Source organism: Dendropsophus ebraccatus, chromosome 6 (assembly GCF_027789765.1).
Source record: "Dendropsophus ebraccatus isolate aDenEbr1 chromosome 6, aDenEbr1.pat, whole genome shotgun sequence".
Classification (NCBI taxonomy): domain Eukaryota; kingdom Metazoa; phylum Chordata; class Amphibia; order Anura; family Hylidae; genus Dendropsophus; species Dendropsophus ebraccatus.
In genome coordinates this window covers 2,341,752-2,368,202 of record NC_091459.1, presented here as the reverse complement: position 1 = coordinate 2,368,202, position 26,451 = coordinate 2,341,752, and the positions used below count along the sequence as shown (strand labels likewise).

Below are 26,451 nucleotides of genomic sequence, written 5' to 3'. Positions count from 1 at the left end.
ACTAACTGTAGTGGATGGGACAAGGCCTGAGCGGAGCTCGGATGGGGCCCTCCTCCTCCTCATCATAAGGATGGAGCTTGGATGGGGCCCTCCTCCTCACCATCATAAGGATGGAGCTCGGCTGGGGCCCTCCTCCTCATCATCAGGATGGAGCTCGGATGGGGCCTCCTCTTCCTCCCCATCAGGATGGAGTAAGGCTGGGGCCCTCCTTATCAGATGGAGCTTGGCTGGGGCCCTCTTTATCATCAGGATGAAGCTCGGCTGGGGCGCTCCTCATCATCAAGATGGAGCTCTGCTGGTGCCCTCCTTATCATCAGGATGGAGCTTGGCTGGGGCCCTCTTTATCATCAGGATGAAGCTCGGCTGGGGCGCTCCTCATCATCAGGATGGAGCTCTGCTGGTGCCCTCCTTATCATCAGGATGGAGCTCGGATGGGGCCCTTATCATCAGGATGGAGCTCTGATGGGGCTCGGCCTACGCTGCAGGAAGGGGACCCCCACCCCAGTCATTTATGGGTAAATTGTAAGTCACGGTGCTGCGGAGAAGCGGCCTGCTCGGGCAGAGACTCCCCTGGTATCTCATTTAGTGCGGCAGACAGGCAGGTGTGACGCGCGGCTTCTTATCCTACGGCTAAACCCTCATAATGACAATTGTGCAGTGACAGTCGGGAGAGATGGCTAATTACTGTGTTCCGTCCCCAGACAGATCGCTCCTTCAGATTAAACCGTGCACCAGGGAGAATGGAGGCGACACCTTCCTGCACACAGAGGCGGCGTTCCTCCACCGCCGCACAGAATTAGGAAACCCCAAAACTGGGGGGAGGTGCGATCTCTGCATATTGCTTACAGGAAGGATAAATTGCTAATCTGCATATTATTAAAGTGTGCCCATCCCCCATGAGGCAGAGAGAGATGCGGATACTGCTGATGGCTCTGCACGTCAGGCTCTCATACCGCCCGTTCCTGCATCTCTTACTCCAGCAGGAATGGCGTCCCTGCTGGCGGCCAGGAAGACACGTCGCATGGCTTTGTGGTTTGCACCGTTGTCCTTGGCTTGCCGTCATGTGTTGCTGGTCTGGACTATTCCAATCCAATACCAATTACCAATCTACTTTACGACCCCTGCAGTAACAGACCGGATGACCTGACCCAAGTTTAGTTAGGGCCACATTGCTTTACCCGTGAGGAGACGCCCATAATGATATACAATGAGCCGGGCTAAGACGTTACCACTGTGCTGACGTGGCTCCCTGCTGCCCCCTATAGATCTACTGTGCAGTTGCCCCCTACCATGCCCTTCTGACATTGCAGCTCTTGGGGTGGGGGGCTCCTGACACTGGGCCTCTAGGGGGGTCGGGACGGGGCTGCACCTCCCCGGACACAAAGCTAGCAGACCGGGGGAGCACATGGTACACAGACCAGGAGAAGCTTCCAGAATTAATCACTGCTAATCGTATAAAGAAGTCCGAGCGCCAGCAACAAATGTAACGTCAAAAATCAATTCCACCTAGAAATGTCATTTTCATGCTTAGTTTCTGCTGATTTCCTGATGGACGGGGTTCTCCCCGCACACGGCTGACCTGCCAGACCAACCCACCATGTCAGCAGCGAAGGTGCCACCCCAATCCTCAGGACCGTAACCTGCAACATAGCCGGGACCATGTACTACGCCACAGTATCGGACACTGCTATATGAACACAATAGGTCTGGCTTACCACTATAGTTCAGGTGGTTTTTCCGCCTTCTGCTATCACGGCCCATCCGGCACCTCGGCCATCACTAGTGACACATTTACTAGTCCCCTCACCACCGCAGAGCTGCCCCTTCAAGGTCGCTGGTATTTATGAGGAGCAGTCAGAGACCTGGAGAACAGAGTCAGAGCCATTTTTCTGCAGCACTCGGGCAGCTGTGTCCTTGTTGTCCCATGATGGCCGCTCTGGAAATATCACATTCACTGTTTTGCTGCACAGGTTGGGGATGGATTTTAACCTCTAAGGACACTGCGGATTTCTGCCCCCCAAGAACCATAACTAATACACACACTATATATATATATATATATATATATATATATATATATATATATATATATATATATATATATACATATACATACATACACACACACACATATACTATATATATATATATATATATATATATACATACATACATACACACACACATAGATATATATATATATATATATAGATTATACATATCTATCTCTATCTGTGTGTGTGTGTGTGTGTGTGTGTGAAAATGTATTTGATGCAGAGATTCTTCCATAGGATATTTGGGGGGGGGGGGGGGGGGGGGGGGGGGAAGCAGCCGTCCCCAGTGTCCTTTTCAGCTTATTTATTCCCAGCTGTCAGGGGCGCCTGCACTTTACTCTTCTTCTATCTTGCTTACCCCTAGCATAACGCCCATAGGTAAGTGTGAACTGAGCCTTAAATAACAGCCCTGTCCTTTTACCAATCATTACATTATATATAGTGGAAGACATTTGCACAGCGGGACACATTTTCTGGTCTATAATCTTTACAAAACCAACGAAACATAAGAAAAGGCAAAGATGAGCGAAGGTCAAAATAAGGTTGTCCTATAAATCAAGAAAGCCGCCCTGCTGTGATAGCGCTGTACCTCGGCCGCGTTCATGCTGTGACACCGTCATGCCTGTCTTGTACATTTTTAGCATAATGCCATTTAAGTAACAAAATTGGAAGCTAAGTGGCCATTTCCATCTCCCCGTCTGTAAGTGTGTGTGCACAGAACACTCCTCTCCCCGTCTGTAAGTGTGTGTGCACAGAACACTCCTCTCCCTGGCTGTAAGTGTGTGGGCACAGAACACTCCTCTCCCTGGCTGTAAGTGTGCACAGAACACTCCTCTCCCTGGCTGTAAGTGTGTGTGCACAGAACACTCCTCTCCCTGGCTGTAAGTGTGTGTGTACAGAACACTCCTCTCCCTGGCTGTAAGTGTGTGTGTACAGAACACTCCTCTCCCTGGCTGTAAGTGTGTGTGCACAGAACACTCCTCTCCCTGGCTGTAAGTGTGCACAGAACACTCCTCTCCCTGGCTGTAAGTGTGTGTGTACAGAACACTCCTCTCCCTGGCTGTAAGTGTGCACAGAACACTCCTCTCCCTGGCTGTAAGTGTGTGTGTACAGAACACTCCTCTCCCTGGCTGTAAGTGTGCACAGAACACTCCTCTCCCTGGCTGTAAGTGTGTGTGTACAGAACACTCCTCTCCCTGGCTGTAAGTGTGTACAGAACACTCCTCTCCCTGGCTGTAAGTGTGCACAGAACACTCCTCTCCCTGGCTGTAAGTGTGTGTGTACAGAACACTCCTCTCCCTGGCTGTAAGTGTGCACAGAACACTCCTCTCCCTGGCTGTAAGTGTGTGTGCACAGAACACTCCTCTCCCTGGCTGTAAGTGTGTGTGCACAGAACACTCCTCTCCCTGGCTGTAAGTGTGTGTGCACAGAACACTCCTCTCCCTGGCTGTAAGTGTGTGTGCACAGAACACTCCTCTCCCTGGCTGTAAGTGTGTGGGCACAGAACACTCCTCTCCCTGGCTGTAAGTGTGCACAGAACACTCCTCTCCCTGGCTGTAAGTGTGTGTGCACAGAACACTCCTTTCCCTGGCTGTAAGTGTGTACAGAACACTCCTCTCCCTGGCTGTAAGTGTGCACAGAACACTCCTCTCCCTGGCTGTAAGTGTGTACAGAACACTCCTCTCCCTGGCTGTAAGTGTGCACAGAACACTCCTCTCCCTGGCTGTAAGTGTGTGTGTACAGAACACTCCTCTCCCTGGCTGTAAGTGTGTGTGTACAGAACACTCCTCTCCCTGGCTGTAAGTGTGTGGGCACAGAACACTCCTCTCCCTGGCTGTAAGTGTGTACAGAACACTCCTCTCCCTGGCTGTAAGTGTGTACAGAACACTCCTCTCCCTGGCTGTAAGTGTGTGGGCACAGAACACTCCTCTCCCTGGCTGTAAGTGTGTACAGAACACTCCTCTCCCTGGCTGTAAGTGTGTGTGCACAGAACACTCCTCTCCCCGGCTTCTCTGCAATACAGACTTTCACTTTTATGTAACTTTAAGATTTTAACTTTTTTTTAAATTCCAGAATTTATAATAGAACATTCCAAATCTCCAGATATTCCAGCGACACTGACAGACGCTTCGCATGCTATATACCTGTACACAAACCCAACTACTCATATACACAAAAATATACCAGACACTTCATTTCCTTCCAAAATTTAATGCAGGCGTATCCTGAGTTGTTTAAAACCAGACAACCGGCGCCAACAGCCTGACCAGAGATGTAACCGGAACAAACAGCCATAGGCCGGAGCGTCCGATAACACACTGACAGCGGCTCCCTGTACTCGCTGTATATACTGAGAGCAGCTCCCTGTGTACTCACTGTATATACTGACAGCAGCTCCCTGTGTACTCACTGTATATACTGACAGCAGCTCCCTGTGTACTCACTGTATATACTGACAGCAGCTCCCTGTGTACTCACTGTATATACTGACAGCAGCTCCCTGTGTACTCACTGTATATACTGACAGCAGCTCCCTGTGTACTCACTGTATATACTGACAGCAGCTCCCTGTGTACTCACTGTATATACTGACAGCAGCTCCCTGTACTCACTGTATATACTGAGCAGCTCCCTGTGTACTCACTGTATATACTGACAGCAGCTCCCTGTGTACTCACTGTATATACTGACAGCAGCTCCCTGTGTACTCACTGTATATACTGACAGCAGCTCCCTGTACTCACTGTATATACTGACAGCAGCTCCCTGTACTCACTGTATATACTGACAGCGGCTCCCTGTACTCACTGTATATACTGACAGCAGCTCCCTGTACTCACTGTATATACTGACAGCAGCTCCCTGTACTCACTGTATATACTGACAGCAGTTCCCTGTACAAACAGGTATATACAGGCTCAGTGGAGGATGATGGGGGCAGGGCCTGGTCACATGCTCCTCCATGTCGGCCATCTTATGGACAGAATCACCACAGCCTGGAGGAGTGCAATAGACTCTTCTTACCTGTCCTTATTGAATAAGTGAATGAGAATGTGAGCCGCTCCTCCTCCTAAAGTGAAGGGCCATATATATGGACTATGTATATATCCCTGGACCCACAGTAGACAAGACACCCTTATAGTTCAAGCCACTATAAAACCTAGCAGAGCAATAAACCAATATGCAGAGCCACGGTCACCCAAGGGTTAATAAAATCCCTAATGAGCACCGATCCCATCACGCACCACATTAAAGTAATCCGGTAACGTGATCCCATCAGAGTCTAAATGTAGCAGAGTCCAACCGTGCAGAAAATGGCAGAGTATACGCTCCTTCCTTCCCTCCCACGTATATACTCTGCTGGCAGCAGCACAATATGCCCGAACGTTCGAGCTGTGTCGCTCCTAGACAGAAAATCATACGCTTCAGCTTAGAGTAAACAGCGCTCAGCCGCTAATCACCCGTCACCGGAGGAAGGAAGGGACGGCCGTCAGGAGGAGGAACGCCGGTCAGAGAGGAGAGGGGGGCGCCATCCCCCTCCTTCTATTACAGCCAGAAACACCTAGACATGTAGTGTGTATAATTATATATATTATATATATATATATATACACACACACATATACTCTCTCCATCCGTAGCCTGCGTTACGGCCTCTGACTGCTCCGTGGGATCGGGTAACTCGCACCGGGAATGGTTAACCACATCTCTCCCCGCTCTGGAAATTCTAGGCTATTATCCTTGATATTTTTGCAGCCCAAATCTCTTCAAAGAATAGTGTTCGGGCTGCGGCGGCTCAATCTCGCCGTGTTGATACATTAATCTGTAGGTGTGTGAGCTCTAATTTCACATTTCTACTATGGGTGAAATACCAGCGTGTCACGTCTATATCGCCGGGATAGAAAAAGAAATTGCCTTTCTTTCTCACACGCTGAAAAAGAAAAGCTGAGCTGAAAAAACAATTTAGCAGATGTCACCGGCTGCGGCTTATAGACAAAGTATCGTGAAGAAGCCGCCAGATTGAATAGACGTCTGAATGGAAATGGGGGTCACTTCAAACCTCTGCTAGTAGGTAGGAGAGGACCTGGGGGTCTGCTGCATCTATTATAATGTGGAGGCGGACGTCACAATGCAGAGGCGAACGTCACAGCGCCATTTGGCAGAATCTTTTTTTTTTCATCCGTTTTATGCAAAAAAAAAAAAAAAAAACACGGACAGGAAAAAAAAAAAAAAAAAATATCAACACATTTGTGTGCTTGTGTTTTGATCCATTTTTCCATTGACTTCCATCCATTATAGAAAAACTGATTTAAAAAAAAAACCAGATTAAAATTCACCCGTTTTTTTCAGTCTACACTAAATAAAAAAAAGAGGCACACAAATGCATGTCGGAGGACACTTGGGGGGCCCTGTACGTATCCTCATGTCCCCATCGGCCTGCTGTCGGAGGACACTTGGGGGGCCCTGTACGTATCCTCATGTCCCCATCACCTGCTGTCGGAGGACACTTGGGGGGCCCTGTACGTATCCTCATGTCCCCATCACCTGCTGTCGGAGGACACTTGGGGGGCCCTGTACGTATCCTCATGTCCCCATCACCTGCTGTCGGAGGACACTTGGGGGGCCCTGTACGTATCCTCATGTCCCCATCACCTGCTGTCGGAGGACACTTGGGGGGCCCTGTACGTATCCTCATGTCCCCATCACCTGCTGTCGGAGGACACTTGGGGGGCCCTGTACGTATCCTCATGTCCCCATCACCTGCTGTCGGAGGACACTTGGGGGGCCCTGTACGTATCCTCATGTCCCCATCACCTGCTGTCGGAGGACACTTGGGGGGCCCTGTACGTATCCTCATGTCCCCATCACCTGCTGTCGGAGGACACTTGGGGGGCCCTGTACGTATCCTCATGTCCCCATCGGCCTGCTGTCGGAGGACACTTGGGGGGCCCTGTACGTATCCTCATGTCCCCATCACCTGCTGTCGGAGGACACTTGGGGGGCCCTGTACGTATCCTCATGTCCCCATCTCCTGCTGTCGGAGGACACTTGGGGGGCCCTGTACGTATCCTCATGTCCCCATCACCTGCTGTCGGAGGACACTTGGGGGGCCCTGTACGTATCCTCATGTCCCCATCACCTGCTGTCGGAGGACACTTGGGGGGCCCTGTACGTATCCTCATGTCCCCATCACCTGCTGTCGGAGGACACTTGGGGGGCCCTGTACGTATCCTCATGTCCCCATCACCTGCTGTCGGAGGACACTTGAGGGGCCCTGTACGTATCCTCATGTCCCCATCACCTGCTGTCGGAGGACACTTGGGGGGCCCTGTACGTATCCTCATGTCCTCATCACCTGCTGTCGGAGGACACTTGGGGGGCCCTGTACGTATCCTCATGTCCCCATCACCTGCTGTCGGAGGACACTTGGGGGGCCCTGTACGTATCCTCATGTCCCCATCGGCCTGCTGTCGGAGGACACTTGGGGGGCCCTGTACGTATCCTCATGTCCCCATCACCTGCTGTCGGAGGACACTTGGGGGGCCCTGTACGTATCCTCATGTCCCCATCACCTGCTGTCGGAGGACACTTGAGGGGCCCTGTACATATAGTGGATGGAAATAAATTATTGTGAACATTCGGTGTCATAGGGCAGGTACAGTCATAAGGAATAAACCAGTCCCCCCCAATCCACTGCGAGACGGCCATTGCTGCATCTCCTCCTACCAATCATCACGTATAACACTTACATATAATCCAATATAGTATCTGGACAAACTGGGGCAGGAAAAAAAGTCACCAGGAAAGCGAGCGATAAGCGTCCTAAGAAAGCGAGCGTGCGGAGTGTACAGAACTGCTTACATAAACATTACAGAGAATTGGCTGATCGGCCTGAGGCCCACAAGACGTTTTACACCGCGCTGTAGGAATAGATATCACCTGGAGCCGCGCTTAGCTGATATATATCCACTGAACCTGAACATGCTGCTTCACAAACTGAGCGTTACTAGAATGGCTCCAGGCCCAGCGCTCCACAATCCTTCACCACACTGCTTACCGGCCGCAGGAAGGTAACACGGACAGCGGGAGAACGGGTGATCAATAGGAAGAGAGCGGTGAGGAGCTCTGCGGCCGTCACACACTGACCTCTGCTCATACAGACACTGACCTCTGCTCATACAGACACTTACACTGACCTCTGCCCTCTGCTCAGACACTTACACTGACCTCTGCCCTCCGTTCATACAGACACTTACACTGACCTCTGCCCTCTGTTCATACACTAACACTGACCTCTGCCCTCTGTTCATACACTAACACTGACCTCTGCCCTCTGTTCATACACTTACACTGACCTCTGCCCATACAGACACTTACACTGACCTCTACCCTCTGTTCATACACTTACACTGACCTCTACCCTCTGTTCATACACTTACACTGACCTCTGCCCTCTGTTCATACACTTACACTGACCTCTGCCCATACAGACACTTACACTGACCTCTACCCTCTGTTCATACACTTACACTGACCTCTACCCTCTGTTCATACACTTACACTGACCTCTACCCTCTGTTCATACACTTACACTGACCTCTACCTTCTGTTCATACACTTACACTGACCTCCGCTCATACAGACACTTACACTGACCTCTACCCTCTGTTCATACACTTACACTGACCTCTGCCCTCTGCCCATAGAGACACTTACACTGACCTCTACCCTCCATTCATACACTTACACTGACCTCTACCCTCTGTTCATACACTTACACTGCCCTCTGCCCATACAGACACTTACACTGACCTCTACCCTCTGTTTATACACTTACACTGACCTCTGCCCTCTGCCCATAGAGACACTTACACTGACCTCTACCCTCCGTTCATACACTTACACTGACCTCTGCTCATACAGAAACTTACACTGACCTCTGCCCTCAGCTCATACAGACACTTACACTGACCTCTGCCCTCAGCTCATACAGACACTTACACTGACCTCTACCCTCTGTTCATACACTTACACTGACCTCTGCCCATAGAGACACTTACACTGACCTCTACCCTCCGTTCATACACTTACACTGACCTCTACCCTCTGTTCATACACTTACACTGACCTCTGCCCATACAGACACTTACACTGACCTCTACCCTCTGTTCATACACTTACACTGACCTCTACCCTCTGTTCATACACTTACACTGACCTCCGCTCATACAGACACTTACACTGACCTCTGACCTCTGCTCATACAGACACTGACCTCTACCCTCTGTTCATACACTTACACTGCCCTCTGCCCATAGAGACACTTACACTGACCTCTACCCTCCGTTCATACACTTACACTGACCTCTGCTCATACAGAAACTTACACTGACCTCTGCCCTCAGCTCATACAGACACTTACACTGACCTCAGCTCATACAGACACTTACACTGACCTCTGCCCTCAGCTCATACAGACACTTACACTGACCTCTGCCCTCAGCTCATACAGACACTTACACTGACCTCTGCCCTCAGCTCATACAGACACTTACACTGACCTCCGCTCATACAGACGCTACTTAACTCAATAATAATGGTGCTACAATGGTGTATCATATATACAGCAAGAAGGACAGGACACGGGGAGCACATCGGTGTACTATATACCTAGAAGGGGGCTTTAATATAAGCAGAACTTATCTATGCACAGGACTGGTGCTAGTAAGGTATCCTGTCCCAGCCGCCACAACACAGGGGGCCACCCCTATAACCACACAGGAGGCCACCCTATAACCACACAGGGGGCCACCCCTATAATCATACAATCACACAGGGGGCCACCCCTCTAACCACACAGGGGGCCACCCCTCTAACCACACAGGGGGCCACCCCTCTAACCACACAGGGGGCCACCCCTCTAACCACACAGGGGGCCACCCCTCTAACCACACAGGGGGCCACCCCTCTAACCACACAGGGGGCCACCCCTCTAACCACACAGGGGGCCACCCCTCTAACCATACAGGGGGCCACCCCTCTAACCACACAGGGGGCCACCCCTCTAACCACACAGGGGGCCACCCCTCTAACCACACAGGGGGCCACCCCTCTAACCACACAGGGGGCCACCCCTCTAACCACACAGGGGGCCACCCCTCTAACCACACAGGGGGCCACCCCTCTAACCACACAGGGGGCCACCCCTCTAACCGCACAGGGGGCCACCCCTCTAACAACACAGGGGGCCACCCCTATAAATGACAAATTCTCTGTATTACGCACCGCTGGGACCAGTAGTTTCTTCACTTCTTCCACTGCTCTTCTCAATTTGATTTCCGCTCGGTTCTGGGCGTCCTCCACGGTGATCAGTACATGCAGGTCTTCATTCAGATGCTCCCAGTTTGGTTTCCCTCGATTTTGTTCCTCCTATATAGCAAAGAGATGAGAAAAACTTTAGTAAGAAGTCTTCAGAACAAGATTTAAACGTTAAGTTGCAAAAAAACAAAAAAACAAAAACAAATCCTGTCCAGATGCATTCTGGGACTTTTTATCAGAACCATTTTGGGGATCATATGACTTATTAACTAACCCTTATAAAAGGTGTCGTTTTACATTTACGTCATTCACTGTGCACTAAAAATAACCGTATAAACGTGATATTTGCACTGACCAGAGAATAACGTTATCTCGCTCTTTATTACGCACGGCCAGCTGGGAGACCTCCTGTAGATTATATAGACGTCCGTGTCCTGCCAAGTCCCCTCCAACCAGCTGAAGCTACCACAGGTGGTGCAGAATCCAGGTGTAGGAATACAACACGATCAGGAGAGCCGGACGCCGCACAGCTGAAGCTCCAATCCCTCCCTCCCCCAATACTTTGCAGACCCTACGAACAGAGCAGCCCTGTAGTGGAGTATTTCCCCGCCCGGCATTATGTATCACTACCATGCCGGGAGCGGGGAAACTGTTTGAATCTCGGAGGTTATGTAGTAATCGAGCCCGGCGGCTGCTTTATTACAGTGCCGCAGTCTCCCTGCTCCCGGCAGGATAGCAATACATTATACCGTGTGGAAATACTCCAATACACTCGCACAATACGAGACGTGGGAATAAGCCCTTAAAAGTGAGAGAGTCTGAGCGGTATGTGCGGATCCTGGAGGGGCCCCTCAGGGGACAGTGAATGCCGGGTGTGTGCGGATCCTGGAGGGGCCCCTCAGGGGAAAGTGTACGCCGTGTGTGCGGATCCTGGAGGGGCCCCTCAGGGGAAAGTGAATGCCTGGTGTGTACGGATCCTGAAGGGGCCCCTCAGGGGACAATGAATGCCTGGTGTGTACGGATCCTGTAGGGGCCCCTCAGGGGACAGTGAATGCCTGGTGTGTACGGATCCTGTAGGGGCCCCTCAGGGTACAGTGAATGCCTGGTGTGTACGGATACTGGAGGGGCCCCTCAGGGGACAGTGAATGCCTGGTGTGTATGGATCCTAGAGGGGCCCCTCAGGGGACAGTGAATGCCTGGTGTGTGCGGATCCTGGAGGGGCCCCTCAGAGGACAGTGAATGCCTGGTATGTGCGGATCCTGGAGGGGCCCCACAGGGGAAAGCGAATGCCTGGTGTGTGCGGATCCTGAAGGGGCCCCTCAGGGGACAGTGAATGCCTGGTGTGTACGGATCCTGTAGGGGCCCCTCAGGGGACAGTGAATGCCGGGTGTGTACGGATCCTGGAGGGGCCCCTCAGGGGAAAGTGAATGCCTGGTGTGTACAGATCCTGGAGGGGCCCCTCAGGGGACAGTGAATGCCGGGTGTGTACGGATCCTGGAGGGGCCCCTCAGGGGAAAGTGAATGCCTGGTGTGTACGGATCCTGTAGGGGCCCCTCAGGGAACAGCGAATGCCTGGTATGTGCGGATCCTGGAGGGGCCCCTCAGGGGAAAGTGTACGCCGTGTGTGCGGATCCTGGAGGGGCCCCTCAGGGGACAGTGAATGCCTGGTGTGTACAGATCCTGGAGGGGCCCCTCAGGGGAAAGTGAATGCCTGGTGTGTACAGATCCTGGAGGGGCCCCTCAGGGGACAGTGAATGCCTGGTGTGTACGGATCCTGGAGGGGCCCCTCAGGGGACAGTGAATGCCGGGTGTGTACGGATCCTGTAGGGGCCCCTCAGGGGACAGCGAATGCCTGGTATGTGCGGATCCTGGAGGGGCCCCTCAGGGGACAGTGAATGCCTGGTGTGTACGGATCCTGGAGGGGCCCCTCAGGGGAAAGTGAATGCCTGGTGTGTACAGATCCTGGAGGGGCCCCTCAGGGGAAAGTGAATGCCTGGTGTGTACGGATCCTGTAGGGGCCCCTCAGGGAACAGCGAATGCCTGGTATGTGGGGATCCTGGAGGGGCCCCTCAGGGGACAGTGAATGCCTGGTGTGTACAGATCCTGGAGGGGCCCCTCAGGGGACAGTGAATGCCTGGTGTGTACGGATCCTGTAGGGGCCCCTCAGGGAACAGCGAATGCCGGGTGTGTACGGATCCTGGAGGGGCCCCTCAGGGGACAGTGAATGCCGGGTGTGTGCGGATCCTGGAGGGGCCCCTCAGGGGAAAGTGAATGCCGGGTGTGTGCGGATCCTGGAGGGGCCCCTCAGAGGACAGTGAATGCCTGGTGTGTGCGGATCCTGGAGGGGCCCCTCAGGGGACAGTGAATGCCGGGTGTGTACGGATCCTGGAGGGGCCCCTCAGGGGACAGTGAATGCCTGGTGTGTACGGATCCTGGAGGGGCCCCTCAGGGGACAGTGAATGCCTGGTGTGTACGGATCCTGGAGGGGCCCCTAAGGGACCAGTCTGACCAGATGAGGAGCAGCTATGTAAGGAGTATCAGGTATTTAGGCAGCTGAAGTAACCCTGTATGGAGAGGACGTTGCCTCTAATGGATGATAAATAAAATCCGGCTGCTGAATCACAATGTGCGCCCAGTCACAATTTAATCTTCCACAAAATCATCTGCCAGAAGCCATTAGTCGTGCACATTTGCTTCCTCAGCGTTGTCACCGGGAGATTTCCAGCCTGGTCATTACTGCAGCCACAATACTAATACTATGTGCACGCGGCATCTCAGCTCCGAGGTGACCGAACCAAGGAAACCAAAACCAATTGTAGGGCAACAATCATTAAAAAAATAAATGTCCTCTAATCGATTGCGTTTGGGTGGCAAGACTCTCACCATTCACTGAAACCAAGGGGCACAATGGCCGGCTGAGCACCACGCTCCATATAACGTTCAGATAGACAGAAAGTAGGGATCTGTATACTGAGAGGTGAGGGAAAACTGGGTGTCAATCAGATAGAGACCCCGCTCAGCTGATCACATCTGCCCCTTCATTTCATGACTGGTGGATAGAGATGAGGTAACATGGAGCTCGCTCGGCTCCGTCCCAACGCTCAGGCATCCGATTGCCCTACAGAGTCCTGGTGTATACGGACTATGGCTGTATCCATGGTTTCCAGGCAGCATCCAACTTCTTCAGCTATCATGTCCCTATGACTATATTTTACGTTATTATATATGTAAATGAGGCATTCTGGTGCCCAGTACACAACTGCCTAATTTACATATCTAATAAACTACAGATTAACCAAAAATGGTGCAGAGAATCAAGGTAGGAAAAATACTTCCCTCCTCAGTGCTCGGTGGGCTATAGGGAGAACACCCGATTATTTGTCCTGGGGTCTCCCCCCAACCATGGTCTGGCCCCTTGTACATGCAGATGGTTCCATGACTTTCTTCATGAATTTCCTACCCCTCCCTGGTTTATCTTAGCAGATTATCTAACTGTATCCTAAATGCTTGATCAGCCAGAAAACATGTCGTCCTTCTCTCCAACTCCACGTGCGCCGGACTGCAAACCTGTATAAAGTTAATATGTCACTGCACAAATCACTCCCTGAATCCTGAAGCAACTTACAGACCATATTATGTGACTTGTGGGGCCTGGTTACACACCTGTGTGCGAGGCTAGGCTGCACAAAGATGGCGGCTACATAGTGTGGGCTGCACAAAGATGGCGGCTACATAGTGTGGGCTGCACAAAGATGGCGGCTACATAGTGTGGGCTGCACAAAGATGGCGGCTACATAGTGTGGGCTGCACAAAGAGGGCAGCTAGATAGTGTGGGCTGCACAAAGAGGGCAGCTAGATAGTGTGGGCTGCACAAAGATGGCGGCTACATAGTGTGGGCTGCACAAAGATGGCGGCTAAATAGTGTGGGCTGCACAAAGATGGCGGCTACATAGTGTGGGCTGCACAAAGAGGGCAGCTAGATAGTGTGGGCTGCACAAAGATTGCGGCTACATAGTGTGGGCTGCACAAAGATGGCGGCTAGATAGTGTGGGCTGCACAAAGATTGCGGCTACATAGTGTGGGCTGCACAAAGATGGCGGCTACATAGTGTGGGCTGCACAAAGATGGCGGCTACATAGTGTGGGCTGCACAAAGAGGGCAGCTAGATAGTGTGGGCTGCACAAAGATTGCGGCTACATAGTGTGGGCTGCACAAAGATGGCGGCTAGATAGTGTGGGCTGCACAAAGATGGCGGCTACATAGTGTGGGCTGCACAAAGATGGCGGCTACATAGTGTGGGCTGCACAAAGATGGCGGCTACATAGTGTGGGCTGCACAAAGATGGCGGCTACATAGTGTGGGCTGCACAAAGATGGCGGCTACATAGTGTGGGCTGCACAAAGATGGCGGCTAGATAATGTGGGCTGCACAAAGATGGCAGCTACATAGTGTGGGCTGCACAAAGATGGCGGCTAGATAGCGTGGGCTGCACAAAGATGGCAGCTAGATAGCGTGGGCTGCACAAAGATGGCAGCTAGATAGCGTGGGCTGCACAAAGATGGCGGCTAGATAGCGTGGGCCGCACAAAGACGACGGCTAGATAGCGTGGGCTGCACAAAGATGGCAGCTAGATAGCGTGGGCTGCACAAAGATGGCGGCTAGATAGTGTGGGCTGCACAAAGATGGCGGCAAAATAGCGTGTGCCGGCCATTACATGCAGACGTTTGATCATCTTTATTAAGGCCTAAAAAAATTGTTCAAATCTAAGCAACAATCTTTCTGTGGGTATGCAGCACCAAACAAAAATTTGTTAATGTATCACTGGTCGCATCTGTTGAGCCGACCATAAAATTCTTAGTTTGTTTGCACATCTTTCGGTGTATGTACACGTCGTTCATTTGTAATTACTGCTTGACCCCAAAACAAGACATCCTCCACAAATTAGGCACAGTGGAGGATTTACAGGATAGCTTAAATAAGGCATCCCCTGAACGTAAGACCCCCGCTGCCACCAGGGTTATGTCTGGTTATGTCGGTTTGAGAGGACAACTACTGTACAGTATAATTTTTGTTAAACAATGAGTGTGTTCCGTATATTAGGATGAATGATTTCACATCGTTTCCAAAAGCGCTCACTTGCAGTTGTTTATCATTAATCCGAGAAAATGAAAAATTGCTTCGTCTAATCAAACCCTAAAACATTTGTCGGCTGTTGGCTGGCCCCCTACACGATGACGACTGGTTTTGGCCCATAATTGCCCCGTGCGATAGGTCCTTACAGGGCGTTTTTTAGATGGGTAGATTTTCTGTATATCAGTAGCCGATGTGTGGAGGAAGTATACAGTCTAGCTGCACCAAGCAATGCAGTATATAAAATCAGCTGAGGATCGGCACATGTAAAACATACCCTAAGGGTTATGTGGGTGAGGCCTGCCGGCCCGCTATGTATATCATCTTGCACAATAATAAGTGTCCATACAAAACACATTTGCATGACTTGAAAACCGAGATCAAAAAAACTTTCAAAGAGAGAAATCTTCGTGAATGCAGCGGCACAGGCCAGGCTCATTCTTAAACATATATTAACAAAACATTGTTTGATGTCGCGTAAGGAGGACTGAATAAGCGCACATTCAATCTTTGAAGTTTTCTCAAATTGCAAAGCTCGACGCGCCTTCAAACCTGGAAAGAGATGATCAGGTGATGCGGCGTCTAGCTGGAAAGTTTCAGCGCACATTGGAGAATTCCAGGTGAATTCCCAGAATGATTCAATGACAGAGGCGAATCGCATTATCAGCGGCAGCAGGTAATTCCCGGCACATGAGGGAATACTCCGGAATTATTACACTAATTAATGGGAGCAGAGCTTAGTAATTGACTGGCGGTGTGATGTGTCCGGCACCGGGGACACAACTCACCCAGAAGGAAATTAAGGGAAATTGAAAAAGTGCTTTACCTATAGCTGATGGTGATTTAGTCCGAGCAGAAACACGAGGCATGGCCGTTATAGCCAGCACAATGCCCCCAAACAACCAGGCTGCTAGTGACACAGGCCGATGGATTTACATTATGTCTCGTTCACATGGAGACTGATCTGCCCAGTTTAGCCGCCATTGCAGTCACGGGTCTATAAACATTCATGTATATCTCTAGGCATCCTCTCCTGTCCAGCCTGGCAGAGCCGCTGGGGCCAATGGCTACTACACAGCGGGTATCCCTGTACCATACTCTCTGGGTGCCCAGCTGGGGTGGAGGAGGGTGCCTGGATGCCCCTCGGTTCTCGGCTGTATCAGTCGCTCAGAAAGCATCAGTCGCTGGTCTGTGCTGGGAGAAGGTTTGCAATGACTAATTATCTATGTGAACAGCGTCAGCAGCGGCAATCCTGCAGCACTCGGCGGTGGCAGAACACACTGATTGTCCGGACCCCCGCTGATACACAGCTTTAATTGTGCATTTATAGCCAGGGAAATTAGCAAAGATTTTTGCTCCTACTGTGCGTCTAATAGCAAGAGTTCACACGGAGGAAGCTGCCGAGCACAGAAAGCCCTGGAAAGAAAATCACAGAAAGTTTGCAAACACATTACAGCGTATGGAGCGGCTACTGTGGAGTCAGGGATCGAGCAAAACATTAGGGGCTGAAACAAAGCCGCAAAGCTTCATAGAGGCCAATGTACAGGTAACAAAATATGCGACAAAGAGGGCCATGCTTCTAACTGGAGACGAGCGAAAATCAAGCACGTTCCAGATCTTTCCAACATGAACTCTCAGCATTTGGTTACTGCTGGATGCAGCCCTAAGGCTGTCTGGAAAACATGGATCCAGCCATAGGCTATAACCATCGGGCCGCCATAAGGTTGTATGCAGCTTCTTCAGTCACCAGTAATGCAGAGAGTTCAGGCTGAAAAGACGCCAAATGTGCTCAAAGTTTACTCATCTCTGATTCTAACGTGTTGGTGTTCAAACTATTTGTCAGTTCTAGAAATGACTCCTCAGTATGTAAAGGAGTCAATAATCAAGACTCTTCAATGAGGCTCCACGGGCTCTTGTTGTGCATATTCATGTTTGCCAGGGGGCAATGCACCTAGGATGTCACTGCATTGAGTGCTTTAACCAGCAGCGTTATCGTGGCTGGTCTCCCTGAGATCAGTGATCTGTTTCTCTTATGGCTTCACTAGGCATTGCTCCCACCTAAACATTCATCAGGTGGTATGGGGTAAACCCGCCCTCAATGCACCGATCTCTCCTGCCCCGCTGACATTCATCAGGTGGTATGGGGTAATCCCGCCCTCAATGCAGTGATCTGTCCTGCCCGCTGACATTCATCAGGTGGTATGGGGTAATCCCGCCCTCAATGCACCGATCTGTCCTGCCCCGCTGACATTCATCAGGTGGTATGGGGTAATCCCGCCCTCAATGCACCGATCTGTCCTGCCCCGCGGATTTTCATCAGGTGGTATGGGGTAATCCCGCCCTCTGTAACTGAGGCCGAGATCTGCAGCTCCATCTTGGCTTCTCTGTAATGCACGCTCAGGAGGGTCTTTCAGCAGCGGATGGACGGGGCTGTGAGTGGGAAGTACCATGAGCGAACGCTCAGTACAGTAGGGTCTTTCAGCAGAGGATGGACGGGGCTGTGAGTGGGAAGTACCAAGAGCGAGCGCTCAGTACAGGAGGGTCTTACAGCAGCGGATGGACGGGGCTGTGAGTGGGAAGTACCAAGAGCGAGCGCTCAGTACAGGAGGGTCTTACAGCAGCGGATGGACGGGGCTGTGAGTGGGAAGTACCAAGAGCGAGCACTTAGTACAGGAGGGTCTTACAGCAGAGGATGGACGGGGCTGTGAGTGGGAAGTAATGTGAGTGAGCAAACTAACAAATACATAAGGTGGTCTCCAGCGTCCAGGGGAATACAGGGGGAGGCGGAGAGCCGGGAAGAGATACCACCACTATATATAGGGTTTGGCATCACAGGTGTTAACCCTTGCATATGTGAACAGGTATAAAAAGGAAGGGATTTTTTTTTTAATTAAAATATTTATACTTTTTTTTTTTTTATAAATTAAGTTTTTATATTTTACCCCCTTGTGTACCCCCAGGTATTTCCGCATGGCGGCTACCACCTCTGCGGGTTACAATGTGTAATAAGATGAGCCCATTCCATACAACCTCTGGCATCGTTATTAGTATTCACCATAGGTTTCGGGGAGCGCCGCAGAGCCAGATTGATGCTTTCTTTAAATGTTATCCATTTTGTTTTAATCTTTATAGTGTACAACCCTGACCCGAGGATTCATCTGCATCTGTCAGAAGCCGAGCGATCACTCACAGATACAAGACTGAAATCAGAAACGCCAGAAAAAAAACTTCCTTCCCCGACAGCGGTGAAGAATTATAAAACAAAGCCGGATTTATGGTGGGAATCTGCGCATTATTCTTCTCTGTCCATGTTAACCGTTCATATTCGCCCAGGATGATGCATCGCCGCCATGATGGGGAAGAGTCGCTGCTCAGAATATAAAAGCTACTAATAACAAAACATTCACAATTACTTATCGGGAGGCTTCACAGCATTATTCACAACGACGAAAAACAGAGCGCGGACGGCGAATATCACCGGGCAGCGCTAAGAGGAGGAGCCGAATAATAGAGAGAAGCAAGAAGTCGCCAATGGCCCTCATAGCCCCCGCTGCCTGCTACTAATATTATATATCTAAATAACCTGTGTACAATATGTGTGTGTATAATAAGCTATATAACCTGTGTATAATATGTGTATAATAAGCTATATAACCTGTGTATAATAAGCTATATGACCTGTGTATAATATATGTGTGTGTATAATAAGCTATATAACCTGTGTATAATATGTGTATAATAAGCTATATAACCTGTGTCTATATAACCATGTCACCATACAAATATAGAATAACCCAAATAGTAAAAAACAAAAACAAGGAGCCCAGAAGTGTATAAATGATCGCCGGGCCGGCACTGTAGCCATCCACTACAATAATACCAAAAGGTGGAACGGTCAAAACAACGTCACTAGGTAGAATTATGGACGATACATGTTACCTCCACAAATTACAAACAATTCCATAGACATGCATTGCTGCAGTGATGGTGTGCACTCGGGCATGCCAGTATAATGTGCAGCACAGATCACTGCTGTGTATAAAAACCCTCGGGATTGTACGGACACGTGACTGAGGCCTAAGTCTTCTGACCACATTCCCATAGATCCTGCCTCTCTGCTAAGGAGCCATCCAGCCGGCAGCGCATCTTCCTCCACCGACTCCATAAGCAGCATCACATCACACTACAAGTTAGAGCTGAATCTGGAAACTGGTGGAGAAGAGAGCGACGATCCATTTTTTCCAACATCAAACAAAAGTAGCTAATTAGCAGCTATTCTGGCAGCCGCCATTATCACGGAGACGCACAATGCCGCTAAGTTCTCTCAACGCCAGTACTTAGCGACAACAAAGGCGGCTGAGATTTCAGGGTCACATTCAGAGAGGGAGCGCTCAGCCAGCCACCTATAATTAAACACAGAAAGGGAAATTATTCCAATATTCCGCGCGGCTTACATGTCAGCGCATTTCCCGCTTTTTGTTTAGATGATTGCCTCTCATTTTCGGGTTTCAAGTAGTTACAGTGTTTTTGATTGCACAGTAATTATACATGCTAAGAACCTCGATGGAGAAAAAGGAAAAACAATGCTCCAAAATCATCAAATTGCCGGCAATCAGGGACCGTCCTCCGTACACCGGCGGCTCATTACGACTATTGTCTCCACCCGGCCGCCACATCATTGCTTCTCAGGTGTTGATGCAACAAGAGGATTAGATCCAGTTTCCCTGTATACGTCCAGTCAGCAAAAATAGGGTTAGGAACCGCTAATAATCTGCATCGAAACCGCGTTCCATCTCAGTGACCCCAACAACCCGGAAAACAAAAGTGCAGCCAATGGGATATAGTACCCTCCATACATAATATAATCCAGTCCTCAGGTCTACACTGCAACTAACACGCCATTAAAGAGACTGTCAGCAGGGTTATGGCGTCCTACCTCAGGGTCAGCAGGGTTATACTGTCCTATCTCAGGGTCAGCAGGTTATGGCGTCCTACCTCAGGGTCAGCAGGGTTATGGGGTCCTACCTCAGGGTCAGCAGGGTTATGGGGTCCTACCTCAGGGTCAGCAGGTTATGGCGTCCTACCTCAGGGTCAGCAGGGTTATGGCGTCCTACCTCAGGGTCAGCAGGGTTATGGCGTCCTACCTCAGGGTCAGCAGGGTTATGGCGTCCTATCTCAGGGTCAGCAGGGTTATGGCGTCCTACCTCAGGGTCAGCAGGGTTATGGGGTCCTACCTCAGGGTCAGCAGGGTTATGGCGTCCTATCTCAGGGTCAGCAGGGTTATGGCGTCCTACCTCAGGGTCAGCAGGTGTATGGTGTCCTATCTCAGGGTCAGCAGGGTTATGGAGTCCTATCTCAGGGTCAGCAGGAGGTTATGGCCTCCTATCTCAGGGTCAGCAGGTGTATGGCGTCCTATCTCAGGGTCAGCAGGTGTATGGCATCCTATCTCAGGGTCAGCAGGTGTATGGCATCCTACCTCAGGGTCAGCAGGTGTATGGCGTCCTACCTCAGGGTCAGCAGGTTATGGCGTCCTATCTCAGGGTCAGCAGGGTTATGGCGTCCTACCTCAGGGTCAGCAGGTGTATGGCGTCCTACCTCAGGGTCAGCAGGTGTATGGCGTCCTATCTCAGGGTCAGCAGGTGTATGGGGTCCTACCTCAGGGTCAGCAGCTGTATGGCGTCCTATCTCAGGTTCAGCAGGGTTATGGCGTCCTGTCTCAGGGTCAGCAGGGTTATGGCGTCCTACCTCAGGGTCAGCAGGGTTATGGGGTCCTATCTCAGGGTAACAAACTAGTGACAGAGAAGCTGAGCAGGATGATGGATCACATTGTCCTGTGCAGTTGATCCAGAGATCTCCTCCTGAATAACATGGACAAAAAGTAGTCCTCTCCATTATGTGCATGAGCCCAGTAGTCCTTCCTGGATATTCATGAGCAGCAGAAAACTCCACCCACCAGCTGCTGATTGGCAGTTATCTATCCTGCTGTGTATAGACAGTCACCTGTCAATCAGCAACTGGAGGGTGGGGGAGGGGTGCAGCAAGAATCCTATTCTCCTGCATATTAGGAGAACGGCTGAGCAGAATGAGGTCAGTAATACACCGATCTGTTCAGCATTTGTCACTAGTTTATGTTGCCCTCATTTAAAGGTGGAATAAACCTAGCGACATATTCCCTTTAGCCATTTACATAAACAAAACGAATGCTCACTCATTTTTAGATTTGTGATATAATTAAAGCAGTCAGCGATGCAACTGACGGCGACTTAAAACACTGCTCTCAATATAGAACCTTCTTACACCATTCTAGGGAAAATGAGAATAAAGGCCCAAATTACATGGACCGATTATCGGCCATACTTGGCCAATAACCATTCAGTGTAATAGCACATGTTGAAAGATCAGTGCTGGTCTGCAGCACGTTGCCCCGTGTAATAGGAGCAGCAGCAGACCACAACTGGCTAAACCGGGGTACCCCTGGGACTGCTCCCCACTCTGTATCTAATAGGAGCAGCAGCAGACCACCACTGGCTAAACTGGGGTACCCCTGGGACTGCTCCCCACTCTGTATGTAATAGGAGCAGCAGCAGACCATCCCTGGCTAAACTGGGGTACCCCTGGGACTGCTCCCCACTCTGTATGTAATAGGAGCAGCAGCAGACCACAACTGGCTAAACCGGGGTACCCCTGGGACTGCTCCCCACTCTGTATCTAATAGGAGCAGCAGCAGACCACCACTGGCTAAACTGGGGTACCCCTGGGACTGCTCCCCACTCTGTGTATGTAATAGGAGCAGCAGCAGACCACTGCTGGCTAAACTGGGGTACCCCTGGGACTGCTCCCCACTCTGTATCTAATAGGAGCAGCAGCAGACCACCACTGGCTTCACTGGAATATCTACAGCTTTCATTGCCGGTGGTTATCTCAGCACAAGCATCTACAATAAGTGAGGGTCCTGTACCTGTGCCCCTGCTGACCCCCGGAGTGCAATGACTGCGGCTTTAGGGCACGGCCGCTGGGTAGAGTTTCTCTGGCGGCCGCAGTCGGGAGGTTTTCACGTCACATCCGTCATCTCCCCAGCTGCATGGGCAGTCACGTAGCTGGAAAGCATAGACGCAGCACTCTCGCTTCCTCTCCCGGTATCTGTCTCCTCTTACACAATAAGACCTCGTCTTCCCAAACTCTCAAGTGTGTTATTTGTCAAATGTAAAAAAAAAAATAAAAATGTCTGACCCCAGCAGTAAAAGGACGAATGCGGCGGCAGCAATCTAACCCTGACACCATATACACCTGTCTGGCCGTTTACTGACAGGTATAAAAGGTTAGAACATCCGTAATAAATCTACAGATTCTACAGAACAAGTGAGACTTCTCATCTGTGAGACTAACATCAGACTAACAGGCGATGTCCAATATCTTCTGGAGCTTTCTTCCAGCATGGACATTCTCCGGGATCCTGAGGGGTATCTTTGCCCAATAGAACCCTATGGGCCTAGAAGTGTATCCCAGTCTCCTGACCAGACATCCGACTATATTCCACCCAAGTCTGAGGGGCCTAAGATTCGTAATCCTTTGCTCCAGCACCATTCCCAGGAGATCCCATCCCCACCTGCTCCACACCGCCACGTCCGCCCGCCTCCACGTCTAACAGGTTGTTGGGTTAAACATTTTCTTACAGCAAAAATGGGGTTTTGTTTTAATTGCATCATTTATGCCTAGATGGCGGGAAATTGCAGCAAACACAGCCATACGCCAATATACGGCAATAAGAGCGATAACGTGTGCCGGCCTAAGAGAGGAAACTAAATAAGACACATTGTTTGCATGTCCCAGTCTTGGAGTGGAGGAAGATACTGACAGCCTAAGAAGAAAACCTGGCAAAAAAGTCTGTAATACAGCGGTGCCTTGGATTAGGAGCATAATCCGTCCGGGCCGCTTGTAATGCAAATCACTCTTAAACCAAAGCAAATTTTCCCATAAGAAATCATAGAAATGCAGACAATTGGTTCCACCCCCCAAATATACTGATTATTATTCTGAACAACATGTAAAACAGATGAAACAAACATTCAGAAACAGCAGAATCTGTGATATTATAAGTGACTGTACAGTAATGAAGAGGATGGGAAACACAAGGGCGGACAGAGACTGCAGGGAGGAATGAGCAGGACAGATGGGGGCACATACATGCAGCGCTCTCTGTCCGGGGAGAGAGGGGTTACAGCTATGGAGAGATTACCTCCACAGTCCTGTCCTCTGATGTAAGCCCCAGCCTGAAGTGGATCTGCTATGATTGGAAGGTGAGGGAGACTTCCTGAGTCCGAGTACAGGGCTGTAGACCCCGCTATGCAGACCATGCCCCTCCCCCACTCCCCCTCCCACCCAGTACAGGGAGCTCTTACACCAAATGACTCTTAAACCAAGGTACCACTGTATATTTAAAGGGAATCTATAATTTGCAGGTCATGTCCCAGCACCGCACCTCTCATATCTGTCTGCGCTTCCAGAAAGTAGAGAAATGCTTTTATTATATAGAATGAGTCACCGAGTAACATCTCCTTCCCCCTCTCATCCCTGACCCTGCTGTAACACCTCCTCCCTCCCATCCCTGACCCTGCTGTAACACCTCCTCCCTCCCCTCCCTGACCCTGCTGTAACACCTCCCCCTCCCATCCCTGACCCTGCTGTAACACCTCCTCTCTTCCCCTCCCATCCCTGACCCTGCTGTAACACCTCCTCCCCCTCCCATCCCTGACCCTGCTTTAACACCTCCTCCCTCCCATCCCTGACCCTGCTGTAACACCTCCTCCCTCCCCTCCACTGCTGTAACACCTCCTCTCTCCCTCTCCCATCCCTGACCCTGCTGAAACACCTCCTCCCTCCCCTGCTTTAACACTGCCTCTCCTCCCCTCCCATCCCTAAACCTGCTGAAACACCTCCTCCCTCCCATCCCTGACCCTGCTGTAACACCTCCTCCCTCCCATCCCTGACCCTGCAGTAACACCTCCTCCCTCCCATCCCTGACCCTGCAGTAACACCTCCTCCCTCCCATCCCTGACCCTGCAGTAACACCTCCTCCCTCCCTCCCATCCCTGACCCTGCTGTAACACCTCCTCTCTCCCATCCCTGACCCTGCTGTAACACCTCCTCCCTCCCCTCCCTGACCCTGCAGTAACACCTCCTCCTCTCTCCCCTCCCTGACCCTGCAGTAACACCTCCTCCCTCCCCCTCCCATCCCTGACCCTGCTGTAACACCTCCTCCCTCCCATCCCTGACCCTGCTGTAACACCTCCTCCCTCCCCTCCCTGACCCTGCAGTAACACCTCCTCCTCCCTCCCCTCCCTGACCCTGCAGTAACACCTCCTCCCTCCCCCTCCCATCCCTGACCCTGCTGTAACACCTCCTCCCTCCCATCCCTGACCCTGCAGTAACACCTCCTCCCTCCCCCTCCCATCCCTGACCCTGCAGTAACACCTCCCCCCTCCCTCCCCTCCCTGACCCTGCTGTAACACCTCCTCCCTCCCTCCCCTCCTTGACCCTGCTGTAACACCTCCTCCCTCCCATCCCTGACCCTGCTGTAACACCTCCTCTCTCCCATCCCTGACCCTGCTGTAACACCTCCTCCCTCCCCTCCCTGACCCTGCTGTAACACCTCCTCCCTCCCTCCCCTCCTTGACCCTGCTGTAACACCTCCTCCCTCCCATCCCTGACCCTGCAGTAACACCTCCTCCTCTCTCCCATCCCTGACCCTGCTGTAACACCTCCTCCCTCCCCTCCCTGACCCTGCAGTAACACCTCCTCCTCCCTCCCCTCCCTGATCCTGCTGTAACACCTCCTCCCTCCCCTCCCTGACCCTGCAGTAACACCTCCTCCCTCCCCCTCCCATCCCTGACCCTGCTGTAACACCTCCTCCCTCCCATCCCTGACCCTGCAGTAACACCTCCTCCCTCCCCCTCCCATCCCTGACCCTGCTGTAACACCTCCCCCCTCCCCTCCCTGACCCTGCAGTAACACCTCCCCCCTCCCTCCCATCCCTGACCCTGCTGTAACACCTCCTCCTCCCTCCCATCCCTGACCCTGCTGTAACACCTCCCCCCTCCCCTCCCTGACCCTGCAGTAACACCTCCCCCCTCCCTCCCCTCCCTGACCCTGCAGTAACACCTCCTCCTCCCTCCCCTCCCTGACCCTGCAGTAACACCTCCCCCCTCCCTCCACTCCCTGACCCTGCTGTAACACCTTCTCCCCCTTCCATCTGTGCATTGCAGGTGACAGATCCCCCTCCTGCTCTTGCCCATCAGTGTTCAGGGTGATGTGATGTCCACGCAATATAACTACCTTCCATGGCGGGAAGCACAGACTGGCACCATCTTACAGCACAGACAAAGTGGCCACTACCAATAACGCTGGCGACCATATCCATTGCACACTGCAGCTGTCTCTCCCAACAAACGCCAGGACTCGGAGCCTTAGGAAACACTTTACTTCATGAGCTGATTGAGAAGTCAATCTCTAATACTCAGTGGGACAGGAATGGTTTCTCTCGTATTTGTATACACAGCAGAAGCCGAGCGCGGCGGTGGCGGCCATGCATTACCGCTCCCCGAGGAATCACACTGCAAGAGTCATGCATTATTCCCGGCTAAATGAATTACAATAGACACATACTATCTACATGCTAGTGTCTACGGAGGGACGGATGTCATTATCCAGCGGCGTCCCCGGCTATTAGGATAAATATTCCCAACACGCAGGGGGACAACAAATCCCAGGATAATGTATAATGTATATACGTACAGGGGAGAGGGTATACAGGTCATCACTATATACATACAGGGCAGAGGCGAATACAGGCCATCACTATATACATACAGGGGAGAGGGTATACAGGTCATCACTATATACATACAGGGGAGAGGGTATACAGGCCATCACTATATACATACAGGGCAGA

The 26,451-nt window shown here is 51.2% G+C and overlaps 1 protein-coding gene across 5 annotated transcripts in view; it reads right to left on the bottom strand.

Annotated features, from left to right (window-relative positions):
* QKI (QKI, KH domain containing RNA binding) overlaps positions 1 to 26,451 on the bottom strand; it is a 119,695-nt gene that overhangs the window by 31,020 nt on the left and 62,224 nt on the right. For all 5 annotated transcript variants that reach the window (XR_011363594.1, XR_011363593.1, XM_069974375.1 and 2 more), the window contains exon 4: positions 10,341 to 10,484. Coding sequence is in view for 3 of the 5 variants with exons in the window: in XM_069974375.1 (XP_069830476.1) it covers positions 10,341 to 10,484 (144 nt within the window). In the remaining 2 variants the exon portion in view is untranslated. The remainder of the gene's footprint in view (positions 1 to 10,340; positions 10,485 to 26,451) is intronic.